General features: G+C 38.0%; 1 protein-coding gene across 11 annotated transcripts in view; it reads left to right on the forward strand.

Moving 5' to 3' along the window:
- Adgrg6 (adhesion G protein-coupled receptor G6) overlaps window positions 1-13,684 on the forward strand; it is a 128,312-nt gene extending 114,628 nt beyond the window's left edge. For 8 of the 11 annotated variants that reach the window (XM_063233386.1, XM_063233392.1, XM_063233388.1 and 5 more), the window contains 3 exons: window positions 5,626-5,727; window positions 6,348-6,500; window positions 10,886-13,684. In XM_063233386.1, the coding sequence (XP_063089456.1) occupies window positions 5,626-5,727; window positions 6,348-6,500; window positions 10,886-11,064 (434 nt within the window). In that variant the 3' untranslated portion in view covers window positions 11,065-13,684. Of the gene's footprint in view, window positions 1-5,625; window positions 5,728-6,347; window positions 6,501-8,511; window positions 8,558-10,885 lie in introns of all 11 variants that reach the window. The other 3 variants (XM_063233394.1, XM_063233395.1, XM_063233396.1) reach the window with 1 other exon arrangement.
- Window positions 13,685-16,755: the final 3,071 nt, after the last annotated feature.

Here is a 16,755-nt window from a genome sequence, read left to right on the forward strand (position 1 = left end):
ATCCTTACAATGCCCACAAGCAGCCCCACTTTCCTACATGCTTTGCGGCACTTTCCTCCTTCACTGTTAAAATGTCATTTATTTTAAATGAGAAACTTGCAGAGTTGATGTGAGTTAAGATACTTTTAATTCTCATGTTGCAGGTTGTGTTTAAGTGACCAAGTATGTTTGATTAGTGAAAGATTTAGGCCAAAGGAAGACAGGAATGAGATTAGGAAGAGAGGACAGAGGACTCGAATCCATATAGTGATGGTTTTTCAGACTAAAATCTCCCCAGAAAGGACCATCGTGAGCCCTTTCATGAGAAAGGAGGATTTCCTGAAACTAGCAGTAGCCTGTGAAGATGGAGGAAAGGCAAATTCAATCTTCAGACCACTTTAACTTTTAGGTTAGATGCACAATGTCCTTTCCTACTTAGTCAGTTAAATAAAGCTCAAGGTGCCATGGAGAATCAGGTCTTATTAAGGCCTGATTGTCATGGTTTCTGGTCACAGCGTGAAGCTGCTTTCAGAAAGGCAAAAGACCATGTGCTTCCCAGGGGCAATGAAGGTTATCAAAGGGGGAAACACTGAGACACCATAAGAAATTAGATTTCTCTGGGATGTCAGTGTGATCTGCACTGACTTTTGGTAATTTTAGTTCCCCTTCTGGCATTAAGATCTAGAAGCAAATGGGGAAAACAGCTGAATTTAAGAGGCGATAGCTCTGTTTATCACCCCAGCCTTTGGTGCCCTTGGCTTGCTGACTCTTGTTCTGCTGCTTGTCCCTGAAGAGTTTAGAATCCAAGCAGGGCTGCACCACATTTCCCATGGCCGGGCTCTAAACGGCTTATTTTGTTGCAAAAGAATTTGGGTATAATGTCTGTTGCCAGACCAACTTAAATTCATATGAAAGTGGCTCATTACTGCAAATAGTAAGATTACCTATCAGGGGAATGTCATTCAGATTCATAATGGGAGTGTATATCAAGGCTAAAACATTTACCATGTTCTGTAACAAATGTTACACTTTAAAAGTTAAAATATGTTAATTCCTAAACATTCTAATTTCTCATACTTATTACTTTGTCCCACACTTATAGTGAGATGGAGTTTTTCATGACTTCTTCCTATCACATAATTTTAATGATATACCGTATCAGGTTTTTAGTCTAATTTACATGACGATGTCTCTGAAATTTATTTGGTGACTATGTATTTAGGGGCAATTGTGGTTACTTAATTATGGTGCGATATCATTTCATATTACATAATTATGATTTAAAGCATTACATAATCAAAAAGTATTTTTTAAGTCATTGTATCCTTAGCTTCCTCTCTCTTCTTGTGGTCAGCATATGATTCTCAAAATAATTCACATTTTAGCCTCCAAAAGGACAGAAAAACTCAAATCTGTACCCTAGGTTTATTCCAGTGTCAACACATGAGACACAACCTCTAAAGTTCTTGTCACAAAAAGAATAATACAGCCTGAAGAGAAAAGCCAGTGTCTAGCAGATTTCAAATTCTGCTCCCAATAAAAGAAAATTGTCAGTTTAATGTGAAGCTCCATAACAAAGAAAGTTTACATTAAAACCTGAGAAAAACGTCCTTAAAAAAGGGTGTGATATCTTCCAGCTCCAATATGTGACTCTGCTAAATATTAAGAGTACATAGCCCCCTATATTTTCAGCTGCATGATAAAAATACCTCCAAGAACAATTTCTGGAAATTCTGACCCAGTTTTAGGAAAACAGAATCAGCCTGAGGCAGTGAGCATCCTTGTCTAAGACATCACCCCCTTCACCCCGACTTTTATTGACCTTGCCTCAGGGTCCCTTCCCCTCACTCTGCTCTGTAACTGCCACCAGCTCTTCACATACAACTAACCAGTTCAGATTACTGATCCACGTTTGCTTTTCCGCACCAGTGATGAGGTGAAGTGTGCTTGCTTATTAAAAGGAAACTGTCTAGAGGCTTGTGGAGATATGCAGCGGCACTGAAATGAAATCAGATGCAGCTCTTTGGAAGGTGAAGCCAATGCTGCTTCTCCCTGCTCTTGGCAGAAGGCTCCTGCTGCTTAGGGTTCTTGCTGTGGAATTTACAGTTCTTAACTCTCAGAATTGTCATGGTTCCCACAGGCCAGGCCACTGTGTCCTAAGTATCCTCTTTCCAACATTTCCTCCCCAGCTCACAGCCCAGAAAGCCTAGAAATAGTTGATCTGTTTGCTTGTTTGCAGAACACCTAAAATTCATTTTGTATTTTAGAAGGCTTTCTTTTTGTCACATTAGAACCTCCCTGCCCTGTCTGATGGAACATTTCAGGGTATATTTCCCTTACTGATTACTTTATTACAAATAAAATATAGTGATTGAAGGTATAGTAATTAATGAAATGGTATATATTTATCTAACCATAGTAATTCACTTTCCCTTTGCTGGGCTAGCATACCTGACCACATGCACGTGAAGGAGGACAGGCTTATGGTTTCAGGAGATTTGGTTCGTGGTCAGGAGGCTTCAGGACAGAAACATCATGGTACAAGGACATGGTGGAGCAAGCTGCTCACTTCTTGGGAAACAGTGTCAGCAAGAGATAATCCTCAAAACCATGATCTCGGTCACCACCTCCCCCTGGGCCCCAGACTAACAGCACTTTCAGCTTGCAGCATGAGGGGATAATTCAATTTACCTCCAGTCATCAGTCCAGGAATCTCTAAAATCGAATCACATTGAGTGCTTAGGTTAACTGGCACAACAGCGGTGCATCAAATGATGCAGTAATAATAAAAATGATGGTAGTATTGCTTCCAGTATTGAATGCCTTACTTTTCAGAGATAAATGGAATTTTTATAAAACTTTATTCGAAATCAGTGGATAAAAATGTGCTAAATATTTTCATAGTGCCACTTCTCTTCAAGTCAAAATAGGTAATCATGCTTCAGTCGTTCCTGTAGGAGTTTATGGCCAGCACCTCCTCTGTGCCAGGCACTAGGATCAGCACTCTCTAATGGCCAAGCAAGAAACTGACCCAGGAGAGTCAGCCTAAAGCCACTGCACTGCAGTCAGGCCCAGTCTGTAGAAATCCAATGAGCTCCTTCTCAATCATTTCGTAATAATGCAATTTATCCTGAAATAAAACTATAAATCATTTTGAGTTAAAAAATAAAAATGTAAGTGTAGTCTAGGATATATTTTGCAAATTTATGCATATTGAAAGAGTACTGTCAGTACCTTACCCCACTTTTGCAATTGTGCAAGATATTATGGAATTTACATTTTCTAGGGCTGGGGATATTGCTCAGCAGCATAGCATCATCCTGGCAAGAGTTAGGTCATGAGTGCAAGTTCCAGTACAATAAAAAATGTGGAAAAAAAAGAAAGCATAGAATTTATAGGATCTTTTCTTTTTTTTTCTTTTCTTTTCTTTTCTTTTCTTTTGCACTGGGTATCAAACTCATGACTTCTCACTTGCCAGGCAGGCGCTTGTACCACTGAGCTAATTTATAGTTCCTTGATGATTACTTCATATTAAACAGCGAAGTTTTAATTGTCCCTCCGTGTTGTAATAAGTTTCTACTTTTATGCCATCCCATGCTTTTCTCTTGACTCTGAATACCTCAGTTGTCTTTGTTCATCTTTGAACTTCCAACTCCTAAAACAGTGCTTCCCACTTATCAATGCTAAATCACTGAATGAATTGCTCTCTTAGAAACTTGTTTGAACCCCCTGAGGAAGCCTTTTCAAGATCCAACTCAAGCTCTTTATCCCCTGGAAAGCCCTTCCTTGAGCAGATTAATTACCACTCACTGAAGTGCATTGCTAGAGCAGACCTCTGCAATCCTTTGAGTGCTTTTCAAAAATTTTTGCCCTAAATATGTTTTCACTATAATCCTGTCACTCTTTAATTTCTGTATTGCTTATTCCAATTTTAACCTCTTCTTCAAACGAATGCACTCATTAGAAGTATGACTTCATTTAACACAAGTGGAATAGATGACTGATTAATCATGGTTACTATATTTCACTCATTTATTAGACATTCACTGAATTCTTTCATAGTTTTATGTATTCCTCTGGGAACAACCAGCAAGTATGTTAAATGAACAAATATCTATGTTCTCGTGGGGCTTACTGCCTACTAGGAAGAACAGTGAATAAATAAGGATTATAAGATGATCAGTGTGTAGAGGAAATAAGTGTGTAAAAGAGAGTGACTATGGTCTGAAATCAAAACATATGTGCGACAGCTGATGGCTCTCTAGGGAGATGAGTTGACCTAAGACTTGAATGACAACCCCGTTATGGAAAGAGTATTCAGCGTGGTGTTGGGTAGAGATGAACTTAAAGCACTGAGAAACACAAGGTAAAGGTGTTTAAGGTTCTTGATTAGGAAAACTTACGTTTAGAACATATGGAGTTTGAGGTGCTGCTAACAGGAGACATACTGCTTGTATTTTAGAAGCATTAAAACACTGTAGCCATAGAGGATCTGAGGACCTGGGCACGAGTCACAGACATGTCAACTTTTAAAAGTGTTAGAAGAATCCAACAAGGAGAACGAAGGAATCTCAGAAAATCAGGAAGAAAAGTAAAAGAAAGTGGCGCCACTTGTGAGGAAGTCCTTCATCCTGGAATACTGCCAGGAGGCCCAATGCAGTGGCCACCGGATTCAGAGCACACAGTGTGAGGTTCACTGTGATCAGAGCAGTGGGGACGAGGTCGTGGGTGTGGATCAAAGCCTCTTAGGAGTGGGTTGAGCAAAAAAGATACAAGCCAAAGTAGAGACAGTAAAAGTTAATCACTTCCAGATGACTCATCAGGAAAGTAAAGTTAAAGAAGAGTGGAAGTTAAAAGAGGAATTTTTTTTTAAAAGAGAATTACTGGAACACTGCTTGGATGGTAATGGGAATAACCAATATAAAGGAATAAAGAAAGAAACTGATGGGGCCACAAATTCCCAGAGTTAACACAGGTTGACTTTCAAAGCAACAGTGACACAGATAGTGTTTGACAGACACAAAGAGTAATTATAAATATGAAGACAGCTTCCTAATATGGAAATAGTTCTGTGTTAAAAAGTTGAGAAAGTAAAGTAGGCCAGGTGGAGTCATATGACTTTTTGATTTGGGGACATGTTTGACCTGCAAAAAGACCGCTTTGTTACAGCCTACTCTAATGTATTATAATTATAACCTCAGCAATGTACATAGGTAAAATAGCTCAGTGAATGTACATTAAAAACATGATGAGCTTATGGGTCTTTTCATTTTTCTCTTTGTTCCTACTTGTTATGGGAAGTTTTTAGTATAGTTTCAAGACAAATGTAAGAGATATAATAAGTGCTTACTAAATTGAATGTTATTTATTTCAGCTGGGTCTTTAGCTTAACCCCTAAGGAATGCTGGTTAGCATAAGGACAGAATCAGATCCATGCAGTTATTCTACTTGTATCTGAACCTTCTTACTGTTCTCCAAAGGACTCCCGTGTCTTCATATAGCCCAGGTTTCCTTTGCTTAAAATCTTTGTTCCTTGGTGACTTAAATGTAGAAACTTTAAAATTAAAATGAATCTGCAGACTTAATAAGATCCATCACTAAGAACATGTTGGGTGTTTTAAGTGTGTGTATTTTCTTTTGTCACAGGCCTATTTATATTTATCTTCCACTGTGCGATGAAGGAGAACGTTCAGAAGCAGTGGAGGCGGCATCTCTGCTGTGGTAGATTTCGCTTGGCAGACAACTCAGGTAAAAGGGCGTCTGTTAACTGGCTTTTATATATAAAATTGGAAAGAGTCGTCATTTACCCTTCAGTTGTCAGAGGAGCCCAGTTCCAATGGTAGCAAGTTATCCAAGTGGAGCAGGGGAAGACGCTTAGGTGGAGTCAGAATATTAAGGTGGAAAAACTTTGACTCTGACCCGCCTATTCTACAGAGAAGCCTGGATTCCAGAGAGGTTAAACAAGTTGCCCAAGATTTGATGTCTAATTTGACAACTCAGATATTCAGAAGTTCCACTATATCAAATCCATCCTTCTGTATTTTTGAGATTCTCAATCATATTTTTAGAGAATATATATATATTCATTTATGAACTATATATTTGTATATAGTTCCATAAGCTGATTACTTCTCACCTTTAGCGTATAGAAATGAAATTTTAAATAGTAGGAAACTTCTGTATTTCCTCAATTTATTATTGTTCACATCTTAGTATCTTCTCTGAGCCCCTGCCAGCATATCAGAAAAAAATCATATGACCCAGATAGATTAAATAATGTATCTTCAAAGCAGATCTTTGATTCAAAATTCTTCAAAGCAGAGCGTATTCCACATACAGGAAACAGTGTGTGCTGCCATTTCTTTCAGATTGGAGCAAGACAGCTACCAATATAATCAAGAAAAGTTCTGATAATCTAGGAAAGTCTTTGTCTTCAAGTTCCATTGGTTCCAACTCTACCTATCTTACGTCCAAATCTAAATCCAGCTCCACCACCTATTTCAAAAGGAACAGCCACACCGGTGAGTCATCCAGCCATCATAAAGCTGTCCCCTGGTGCAGTCCTCATCTGTGCCACTTTTACTTTTTAAAAATAGGCTTGCTGTGAAGATTGACGATCAGAGTGCCTGACAAAGTGCTTATTTTCAGTTTGTGAGAATAAAACCTAAATATGGTATCCAGCAAGTTTGTGAATAGAATCTTTTAAAACTTTTATAGCCCTCTGATATCTACTTAATCAAGCCATTAATTCCAAATAGTATTGTAACTTCATCATTTGATTTGAAACTTAATTTTGTCTGAAAATTACAGTACCTTGTAAAAGAAAAAATTAACGTTTTATTTAAAATTATAGAAATTGAGTTGTAGTATAATTCATATAGTAAGAAAGTTACTTGAGAAGTTGGCATAGGATTGGAACAAACACCATCTAGGATGGATATTTTAAGATTTAATTCCTTAATTATTGAAGTGTTTTTAGCAAGTAGTCTGTAGCTTACTGATTAAATATTGAAAAGATAGAGAGCCCAGAGTTTGGAAAGTGATTGAGGAAGGGAAGAAATACTGTTCCTTTGCCCAGGTCATGTTTTTTCTTCATATTTACAATGACTATATTCACACACTGAATATTCATACAAACGAGCCTAGTGACAAGAAAGCAATAAAGGATGTTTTGTAGTATTTGATAGCCAGCGAATGGTACAAAAAGATGTAATGTTTTAATAATTTCAAAGAGAAACAATGGAATTGGTACTTTAAAATATGAAGTAAGCCCCTTGACACCCACACTGTTGACATTTAGCACACAGTTCATCCTAATTCAAGTTACTTCTAAGAGAATAATAGAATTCACTTTAAAATTTTTAATTTGGTTAGCTGTTAAACACATGTAGAGCTGTTAAACATAAAAATAAATGTGAATGGCACAGCAAGAGTAATGTTGGGCTTCTTGTATAAAGAAAGTAACTGATATTTCTGTAATTTTTATATGATAAACATTTGAATTACAGTGATCTTGATGTATATTTAAATTCTTACACATGTCCCTATTTACATCACCATCTTGTGCCTTGTCACTGGCATGACCACAGCCTGGCACATGGGATAGTACTGTGAGGAAAAGTTTGAGTATTTTGAAAATTTATTAATTCCAAAATTTATGAGAGATTTAAGTACCTGGAGAAACTTAGGACAGCAGTTCTTAAAGTTTCTTGGAGTTTCAGACATTATAGAGGGGAAACAAATAACAGAAATTCCTTCCCAAGTAAGTTGTATATGTAGTTTTGCCTAAAATTGAGAGGTCCAGGCATCCCTGCCTGAGAATACTGTACCTGTGTAAGGAAACTGATGGTACTTGTATAGTCCAAATAGATAATTCTATCTACCTGGTCATTCCATGGCACAAAATCTTGAACTTACAATGAGTATTTTTTCCACTTAGCCAAACTTAAATACTTATTTTGTCTCTTCAAATAGTGCATTGTCTTTCAGTTACAAATGTATAGCTGTTGGATCAATTAAATTATTTTCAGGGTAGCACAACCGAGAATAGCTAGCCCAAGGAAAGAAATGCCTCTTTTAAAAGAAGCTAGAAAATGGCAAGTTAGATCACTTGGAACATGGAATATTTTAGAAATACTGAAGAAAGAAAGAGCTGTAGGATTCTGGGAAAACCCAATGAGAAGTTAAAAGAGAAAATGCAGAAATGGAGGCACCAACATCAAAATTTATTATTTTAAAATGTCAGGCATTATTTTGTCATATTTTACAAGAATATAGTAATGTTATTTTTGTCACTTATCCTAAGCAAAGAACTCTTATGGCTAAGTGAGCTCTTCTCTACTAGCATGAGAATGTTCGGAACTTTATGGCATCATTTATATCATCAGTTAGGCTATCCAGCCAGTTCTTAATGGGGCAGCTGCATCCTGGGGATTGCTTGGAGTATGCGGAAAAAGTCACTGCATATCCTCATGGTCTCTAGTTGGTTTACTTCTTCAAATTGATCTAGACATTCATGTGTTTATGGTATAGATAATGTCTCCTAAGAGTATCCCTTCAACAAAAGTGGATCGTTCAGGTAATTTTTTAATCCTTTTTTTGAATGCATGAATTTTTGCAAGGTAATAAGGGAATATTTGCATGGATTAAGCTAAGACTCTTGCTGCACCAGCAGAATGGCTTGTGCTTTATGATACTTTTCAGCAAGCACATGTTATTCCTGCCCTGAGCTGGCACTTCTGAAGGTTTAAGTGACAGTCTGCTGGGCTGGCTCTTCTCTGCATGGGGTGTGCAAGCCGCTCCTTCTAGGAAATGTACCATGCTCTGGAGTGAGTGGGTCACATACCACAGAAAATAATGACAATAAAGCAGTGTTTGAGATGAGAACTTGTACAGAAGGATATGAGTTGCTTTTCCTTTTCACTGCTTTTACAGATTGCTAGATAAGTCATGGTACATTCATAGAAGCATGAAAGAGAAATTGTCAGTGCTGAGCTGCTTTGTGAGAATTTTTATTTGCTTGAAATTTCAGCCTGTCAAATAATAGAAATAATAGTTTATTTCTCTAGCCCCTGGTTTTCACATTTACAGTTATCTTCAAAATCTTTCTGTTTGATACTCTACCATCTAACCAGAAGACTAGAACTACCCCTCTTTCAGAATTTTACTTTATTAGACTGTAAAAACCCATCCAACTGGGTCACATCTTTGGAGCAGAGCTGGTCACAGTCTGTAAAAGTGTATGCCCCTGGACATTGTCCAGGAAGCAGAAGGAACATACCCTTGACGTTTCACAGAGGATGCGTGGTGTTCTAAAAACCTGAAGCACAGATTACTCATTATTGAGATTTAAATCAGTAACAACTCCCCAAAAGAAAACCAATGGCTAGCGAATGTGTGCACTGGAAGAAAGCACGAAATCAATCAGCTTGCTGAGGGCAGGTGGGACTCTGCCAGGCTGTTTCTGTCCAGCTCTGGGACATATTTCAATCGCTCTACCTTGCCTCTATCTGCCGATCCTTTCCATGACCCAGCTTTTCTCCCTTCCACCTTCTTTCAGAGTGGCATGAGAGAATCATTTCCCAGTGTAGCCATCCTTTTATTTTAGTGCCTGTCCAGGTGCAGCAATTTGAATAGTTTCCAAAGACAACAGATGTCCTAGGGATGACTTGGACTAGTGTTTTATAGATTTTATATGTTATGTCACATATGGATCCAGTTTACTTAAAAATTAGCAGGGTTGAAGTAAATATTTCAATTTTGGAAGTAAATTCCTGAAAGCAGTGTTTCAGAATAGAGCACCTTCTAAGTGCACAGAGAGATATGACTGCTGAAAACTTAATACAAGGAAGAAAACCAAACTTTCTCCTTCACCACTGTAAAAACTCGATTATTTGGTTAATTTGAGGTTGACTTATCTCCAGTACATATTAGCAGGGAGAGGGCAGATATTAATGATATTCATAAGAGTACATAAATATAACCACATGCATTTGTAAAGAATAGAGCTTCTATGAGTTTTGAACACAATTTGAGCCAATTTTTAAAAAGGTTTTGGGCTGCAATAAATAGTTTTTAAATATGTGATACTGAAAAGAGTAAAAGTTTGCTGAGTGGCCCTTTATTGCTATCAGTTGCTCTGATATTCTTACAATCAGCAATAATGTTTTGAAACTGGAGCAAATTAAGGAAAGTTTTCTTTGAAAAGTTTTCTGTCTAATAAAAGAATTTTTATTTCTACAATTAATAATTCATAAAAGATGCCCCTATGTTCCATTAATTTCAGCAGCTAAAAATTATGGTAAGATATTTTCAGTCTGGCCTTTATGTTTATGTTGATTCACTATTATTCTCCAGAATCCCTTAAATTAAATTTTATTTTAAAAATTTTATTGTACAGTCATATCAAACATATAAAATAAAGAATAGTACGATGAGTCTTAAACCAACTCATAGGCAGTTGTATACCTCATCCCATTTTTCTCTTCCTACATTATTTGGAAAACATCTTAGATATCCTTTTTTCATAAACATTTCAGCATATTTTAATTTATTTTTACCAAATGTGCTATTTGTTTTGAGCTACTTAGGACATATATTTTTGTATCAATTTTTAAAGACTATATTATTCATTGACTCTGAAAAATGTCATTTGGTAGACTACTCCCCCATAACAAAGCACACAAATTATTAGAAGGCAAATTGACTTCAATAAAATACGATGGATGCGTCTTGACGATGCAGTGCTTGAAATTTTAGTGCCACCTGTTTCTCTAAGAAAGAACCCAAACTTCATTTCTTCTGTGTACTTGGTGAAGGTGCATACTAAACACGGGGACTCTACGGTGGCCCAGAGGCATGTCACCTGCTCAGCTAGCAGCCTAATTTTTTGTATCATTTCTTGCAGACAGTGCTGCCATGGACAAGTCCTTGTCAAAACTGACTCATGCTGATGGAGACCAAACATCTATCATCCCTGTCCACCAGGTTATTGACAAAGTCAAGGGTTATTGCAATGCTCACTCCGATAACTTCTATAAAAATATTATCATGTCAGACACCTTCAGCCACAGCACCAAGTTTTAATGCTGTCAGTCCAAGAAAAATAAAACCAGTCACAGAAATGTGAAGATCTGCGAGCAGAGGGAACTACAAGGAACAAGTCTAAATGGGCTCTTACCTAGGCAACTGCGCAGAGATGAGGGATGTATTTTGTTAAGAAGACTTTCATGAAACTCAGAATTTGACTTTTCAGTGTGTGTCTTAGATGGCGGGCTCCTGTTGCCTCTGAGACTTCAGTACTGAGAACAGTATTTGAACCAAGCTAATCAGAACTCAGGAGCAGACATTAAAATTAGAGGTCAAAGGAGGAACAAAACTAAGAAAAAAATTACTCTAGGGTTCGTATACCTGATCCTTGTTTCTAATGTTTAGATGCCCATTTGCTGTGTTTTCTTTCCCAACAATAAGCAATATGGTAACATTTGTAACTATCCCGGCTGCTCACCAGTTCCATATCCGTGCTATCTTCTAAGAATGCAGCAGCAATTACTCTGTGTAAACATTATTCTGTGACATTTCAACCACAGATTAAAACAGACCATGTGATCAAAAATTTTTTAAAAATTTCTTTATTATATCAATATGCAAGGAAGTTTTCCCAAGTATTGACCTAGTTAATATGAAGCTATGTAAATTTCTACTATTTTATTTATTCATTCTGTCCAAGATAATTGCTTAAGCAACATCAATATTTATAGCTTAATCCCTTACATTTGAATCTGATTTAGTGATGACACCACATTAATGTGGACCTTGGCCCTTTTGTAATCATTCAAAAATGAATCTGTCACACCTCTGGTTTTCCTTCTGTACTGTATATTGAGCCTACAGGCTCAGGGAAACAAGTAGAATTTCTATTAAGTATACTGTGTACAACAGTCTTTCTTCTTTAGGAGACACATCTTTGGGACTTTGGTCCCCATCTTTGCTTTAATGACTTTGTGGCATTTCCAGTCACACAAATATAGTCCTCTTATTTCCCCCATTGAGAATCTTGGTCCAAAGAATATAATGTGGTACATGTGATATCTTGGTTAATAAAAATAACGCATAGATGTGTGGGTCCACAACTAATAGTTTCCAAAAAGAGTTGCACAGGGTCCTCTAGTTAATCATATGTAAGAGCCAAAAGAGCCCTGCTGAGACACAGTGTAGTATTTATACATCAGGCTGCTGTAAACAAGTCATGCATAAGATTAAGCAGGTCACCTAACTCTCAAGCTATCCTGAGCTTACTTATGAAAGTATAGGAAACCACATTTGAATTGTTCGTAAGTGATGTCATCCTACCCAGCTCCTTAGAAGTGAGACTCAGTGTATGCTGTGCCTTTACAATTGGGTTCCCAGGAGAGGATCAGGTTCACAGAAGCAGCCAGCTGCTTAAGTGATGAAGAGAGGAGAGACCCTAGCAGAGCTAGCGAGCTTGGAGGCAGAGGCCAGAACCAAGTCCTGAAAGCTTGTGTCCTGTGAAAAGCACAGGTGGTTCGCCATCTGAGATATAGAAGAGCATGAAGGCCTTGCAGCCACTCAGAGGACCTCTTGCCTTTTGGTGAGCTCCAGTAATGAACATAGCCAGGTTTGAAAGGGTGGTGAGATGATGTGGTGGTGGCTGTTAGGACTGTTCCATTTTGCAGCAAGGAGACGTGACTGTTGCCCCACCTTACTTTCCTGGGGAATGAGTATTTGGAAGAAAAAGATAGTAAAATCTTAAGATTACTAAGATTCACTACAGTAGAGCCAAATCCTTTCCTATAAACATATGTTAACAGGCTGCTTATTGTGCCAAAGTTTGCATATAGGTGAAAATTAATCTTAGCCATTAAATATTTATATACTTCCCAACCTTAGATATTCATAATAGATTTAAATAAGCTTTCTACTGTGAGATTTCTGCACGAAGTGCATATTGAGTTAAGAAGCATTGAGATTCAGCCTGAAAAATGATTTTGCTTTTGATTTTCACTCATATACCATCCAGATCTGGAAAAACATCTTTTAACTGATGACAGTGTCAGCTTTCCTTTAGATTTTCAAAAATCAGGTGAGAAAAAGTGAAGCAGCTGAATAGAACATTTGCAAATGGACTTAGAAGATCGGACCACATTCCACCAATGGTTCTAAGTGTGCAGCTCTCACCATCAGGTAGCCCCGCAAGGAAGCTGGGCAGGAGTTCACCCTAGGCCAAAATTCAGCTTGCAGCCACCTTCCAGTGTAGTTCACACTGTGTTGATTCTTCCTCCTTCTTAACCACACTGTGTTATTAAATAAGCTTTAGCCTAGGATCCTAGATCATTCCCATTTTTGTCATTATTTCTTGTATCGTGAAGAGGATGATCTTTGTTGTTAGCGTAGACTCTCTTGTACATATTTATTTATTTGTGTTTTTGAATGTCAACTTGTTTCATCTTAGCTTTAAATTGCCTAGCTTTGTTGTTTTAATTAACTTTTTATTAGAGAGACTGTATATATTTTTCTAAAAAAATTGTGAAATAGTTTTCTGTAGCAATATCCTTGAACATGGTGGGTGAAAGTGACTGTGAGGGCGAATTGGAATTGGTGGTGTCCACCTACTGCAGCTGATTTGCCATTTTACTTCAACGGAAAATGTTTTTCAAATAAATACTTATATTGTTCATGGTCCAAATTATCCAGTTCCTTTATGAGTGAATGTTTCTATTTCTGACTCTTAAATAGGAAAAGATTATTTGACAACTGGAAAATAACCTGCCACCAATTAAACTAGTGACATGGGGTGCTTTGCCAAAACATTAGAAACAACTGTGTAAGTGCAAGTCTGGTTCACTGGGACTAATGGACCTCGAAGTATTTAGAATTACTTCAGGGAACTGACAACAGTCAAGCTCTCTGACAGACTAAAAGTAATGCAGGCTTCTTTGGGGGACAGCGGGTCTGCAGCATCCCCAAAACAGAATAAGATCAGTAACACTGTGTAGAATTTAGGACTTAAGATATTTTCCTCACATTTACAGCTACTATTTCCATGGTGAGAAGCTTAGAAAGTGACAAATTTTACCCAATCTTGCGTTCGTAATCAGAAGAAAACCTCCCTCTCCACTTCCTTTTACTTTGGTTACTTCAGATAACTCCTTTCTGCAAAGAGCCAAGGCCTGCTCTGGCTGACTGCCCTGCTCAACAAAGGACATGCCCAGTGCTAAGCTGTGAGGCTCTTTGGCAGGTCACCACAAAATCAGGTCTTCGGAGCCAAAGTTCACAACTCTGGGCCAAACCATGCTAAGAAAACAGACGAGCAGCTGTTTCAGGCTCGTGTTGTTCCATACGAGCAGGTTATTTCAGAGAGCTTGGGGACAGCAGTGGGGAGTAGGTGAGAAACACTTGTTTGATTTTCAGGTTGACCCATGTTTTTAGTCTTTGAACTCTGAAGGAGTTAAACTTCATAGCTACAAGTGTTTTTTTGGAAGAGCTTCTGTATTTTCAGATGAACCACATTCCATTTCTCACATATATACAAAAAGCTCCTGTCACTGTACCAACGCCCTTCATTTCTTAATTCTTTGCTTTTTCTCTTCCCTTTTTCCTTCCCTCTTTCCCTCAATTCAGGGAAGAATGATTAGTGCTGTAGTTTTATTTTTCTGCTTCTTAGAGAAATGTGAATTTTTCAGATGTTACACATCTGTATAGTATATAGATGGGAAAAAAATGGGGAAAAATGACACATTTTGATACCATAGGTAGCTCCAACCTAAGGTGAGTAATTAGAACCTGAGAGAAAAGGAAAGACATACAATTCATAAACATGTTTGAATGCTAGATGCTTACTGCTATCTTGTGTAGGCTTTGCCATATTCTCTGAGAAAATATTGGTATTTGTCTTCCCCTTGGGACAATGCTAAGTAGCCTGTCTACCGGAAAGTGAGGTGGATTCAAAGCTGGGTCCATCTGACTGTATTTATTCTTCTGTGTTACTGCACCCAGCTACCTCTTTCAAAGAACCTACAGCCTCTGAAGAAAGGTGGACCAGTGACTACAGAATTTCGGAACTTCATACCAAAACTCTAGAGCAAATCCTGAGTGATGATTGGTCCTAGATTTTGATAGGCCCCTCCTGGGGGCAAGGAGAGCTATTTCAGGCACAAAGCCTGAAAAGTCCAGGAAAGTGATTAGAAAACACCTGAGGTTGGATTGATTGGAGAGTGTGGAAGTGGGACTGTAGAAGGATGATGAGGTTACGACCAGGCCTTCATGGGGAGAGATGTAACTGACTGAAGAGAGTTGACTTTGTGAGCAGCACAGGAGAGGCAGAGAGGCTTCTGGGTAAGGAAGGAGCCACGGCCTAGCTGGGCTTTAGGAAAGTGGCTATAGATGGATGATAAGGAAGAGACCTAGCCTCAGAGACAACAGTGAGGAGCCCTTTCCAGAAGTCCTCAGGATAAGGAAAGTGAGGGTGAGTGTCTGAGGATCTTGGGTCTCATGGAAGTGGTGACTCTAAGAACTTTAAAGTAGTAGTTTGGTAGGAAGTGGCCAACGTCTGAGCATCAGTGGTTGACCAGGTAGTTTGCTGTGGAAAGTGATTAGATGCTGTGGGATTAGAAAGATGCTGTGGGATTAGAAAGAGCTGGGAAAGCAAATCAGCCTTTCATCAAGAAATGTGGAAAGGGAGAAAAGAGAGTGGGAGGTGGTGGATTAAAGGATTATAAATGTAAGGAGAGGTAACTCGGAGAGCTTTTTCTGCCTGGTTCTTTTGTGAATAGATTAGAATATTTGAAAACAAAATGGAAACCACCAGGAAAGAGTGGGTGCTTCCTGTAACAGGTCCTGAAAGAGTGGGTGGAATAACACTGGGAGCTGTTGGCCTCACAGTCTGACAAGAGGCCTCCCTTTGTTTTGAGGGGAAAAACAGGCTCTGAAGGCTGTGAGGCAGGGAGGCACCGGGAGACAGATCCTGGGAATCGCTTACTGAGTTTCCTGAGTGTTATAAGTAAAACAGGGATGTGTTTCCATTGCCAGGTGTTACAAGGGAGTAGTATTAGGATGCGGATCTCAGAACAGAGAGCTGCAAACATTGCAGGGAATGCAAGTCCTTGACTAAATTAAAATAAATCAACTAAGAAAATTTGCTCCAAGAGTAGCTTTTACAAGAACAGCTCCCAAATCATCTCATCAAGAGTATTTTTAAGTTTGCTATGTTTTTATTTCAAGTCTCTAACTTAACATTTAGTATTCTAAACACAAACCTCATTAATCAAAAGATGCATTTTAAACATTTATAAATAAATGGATGATGAACAATTTCAGAAATATATCAAAATGTTTTACATCTTTTAAATTACACAATCTACTTGGCTTGGCTTCTTTTCAGTCCAGGTTAATTAAAATGATTTTTGTAACTCTAGATCTTAATTTGAATAAAATGTTTAATATGTCCTTAACTACATTTCAGTCTGATATTTGTGTTGTCTGGTTTGTGCTTCATGAGAAATTAAAAAACTAAAAGTTGTTTAGACTCTCTTGGAGCAAAAAAAAACATCTCAAGAATACTACAATATTTTCTACTTTGTGTCCTAAGGCTCAATCCACCAATATAGAAAGTATGGCTAAGCGTTCTGAATTACTTTTGGGGAATTGCCAAATAAAACCGAACTTTCCAATCAGAAGTACACAAGTCAGCATAGCTGATAGATATGACACGTTTGAAGTATTTAAACTCAAAGAACAACTATTTTATTAATAAAGATC

Source organism: Cavia porcellus, unplaced genomic scaffold, assembly GCF_034190915.1.
Source record: "Cavia porcellus strain 051 isolate PalLab524CR breed Dunkin Hartley unplaced genomic scaffold, mCavPor4.1 scaffold_22, whole genome shotgun sequence".
In the NCBI taxonomy this organism is placed as follows: Eukaryota; Metazoa; Chordata; class Mammalia; order Rodentia; family Caviidae; genus Cavia; species Cavia porcellus.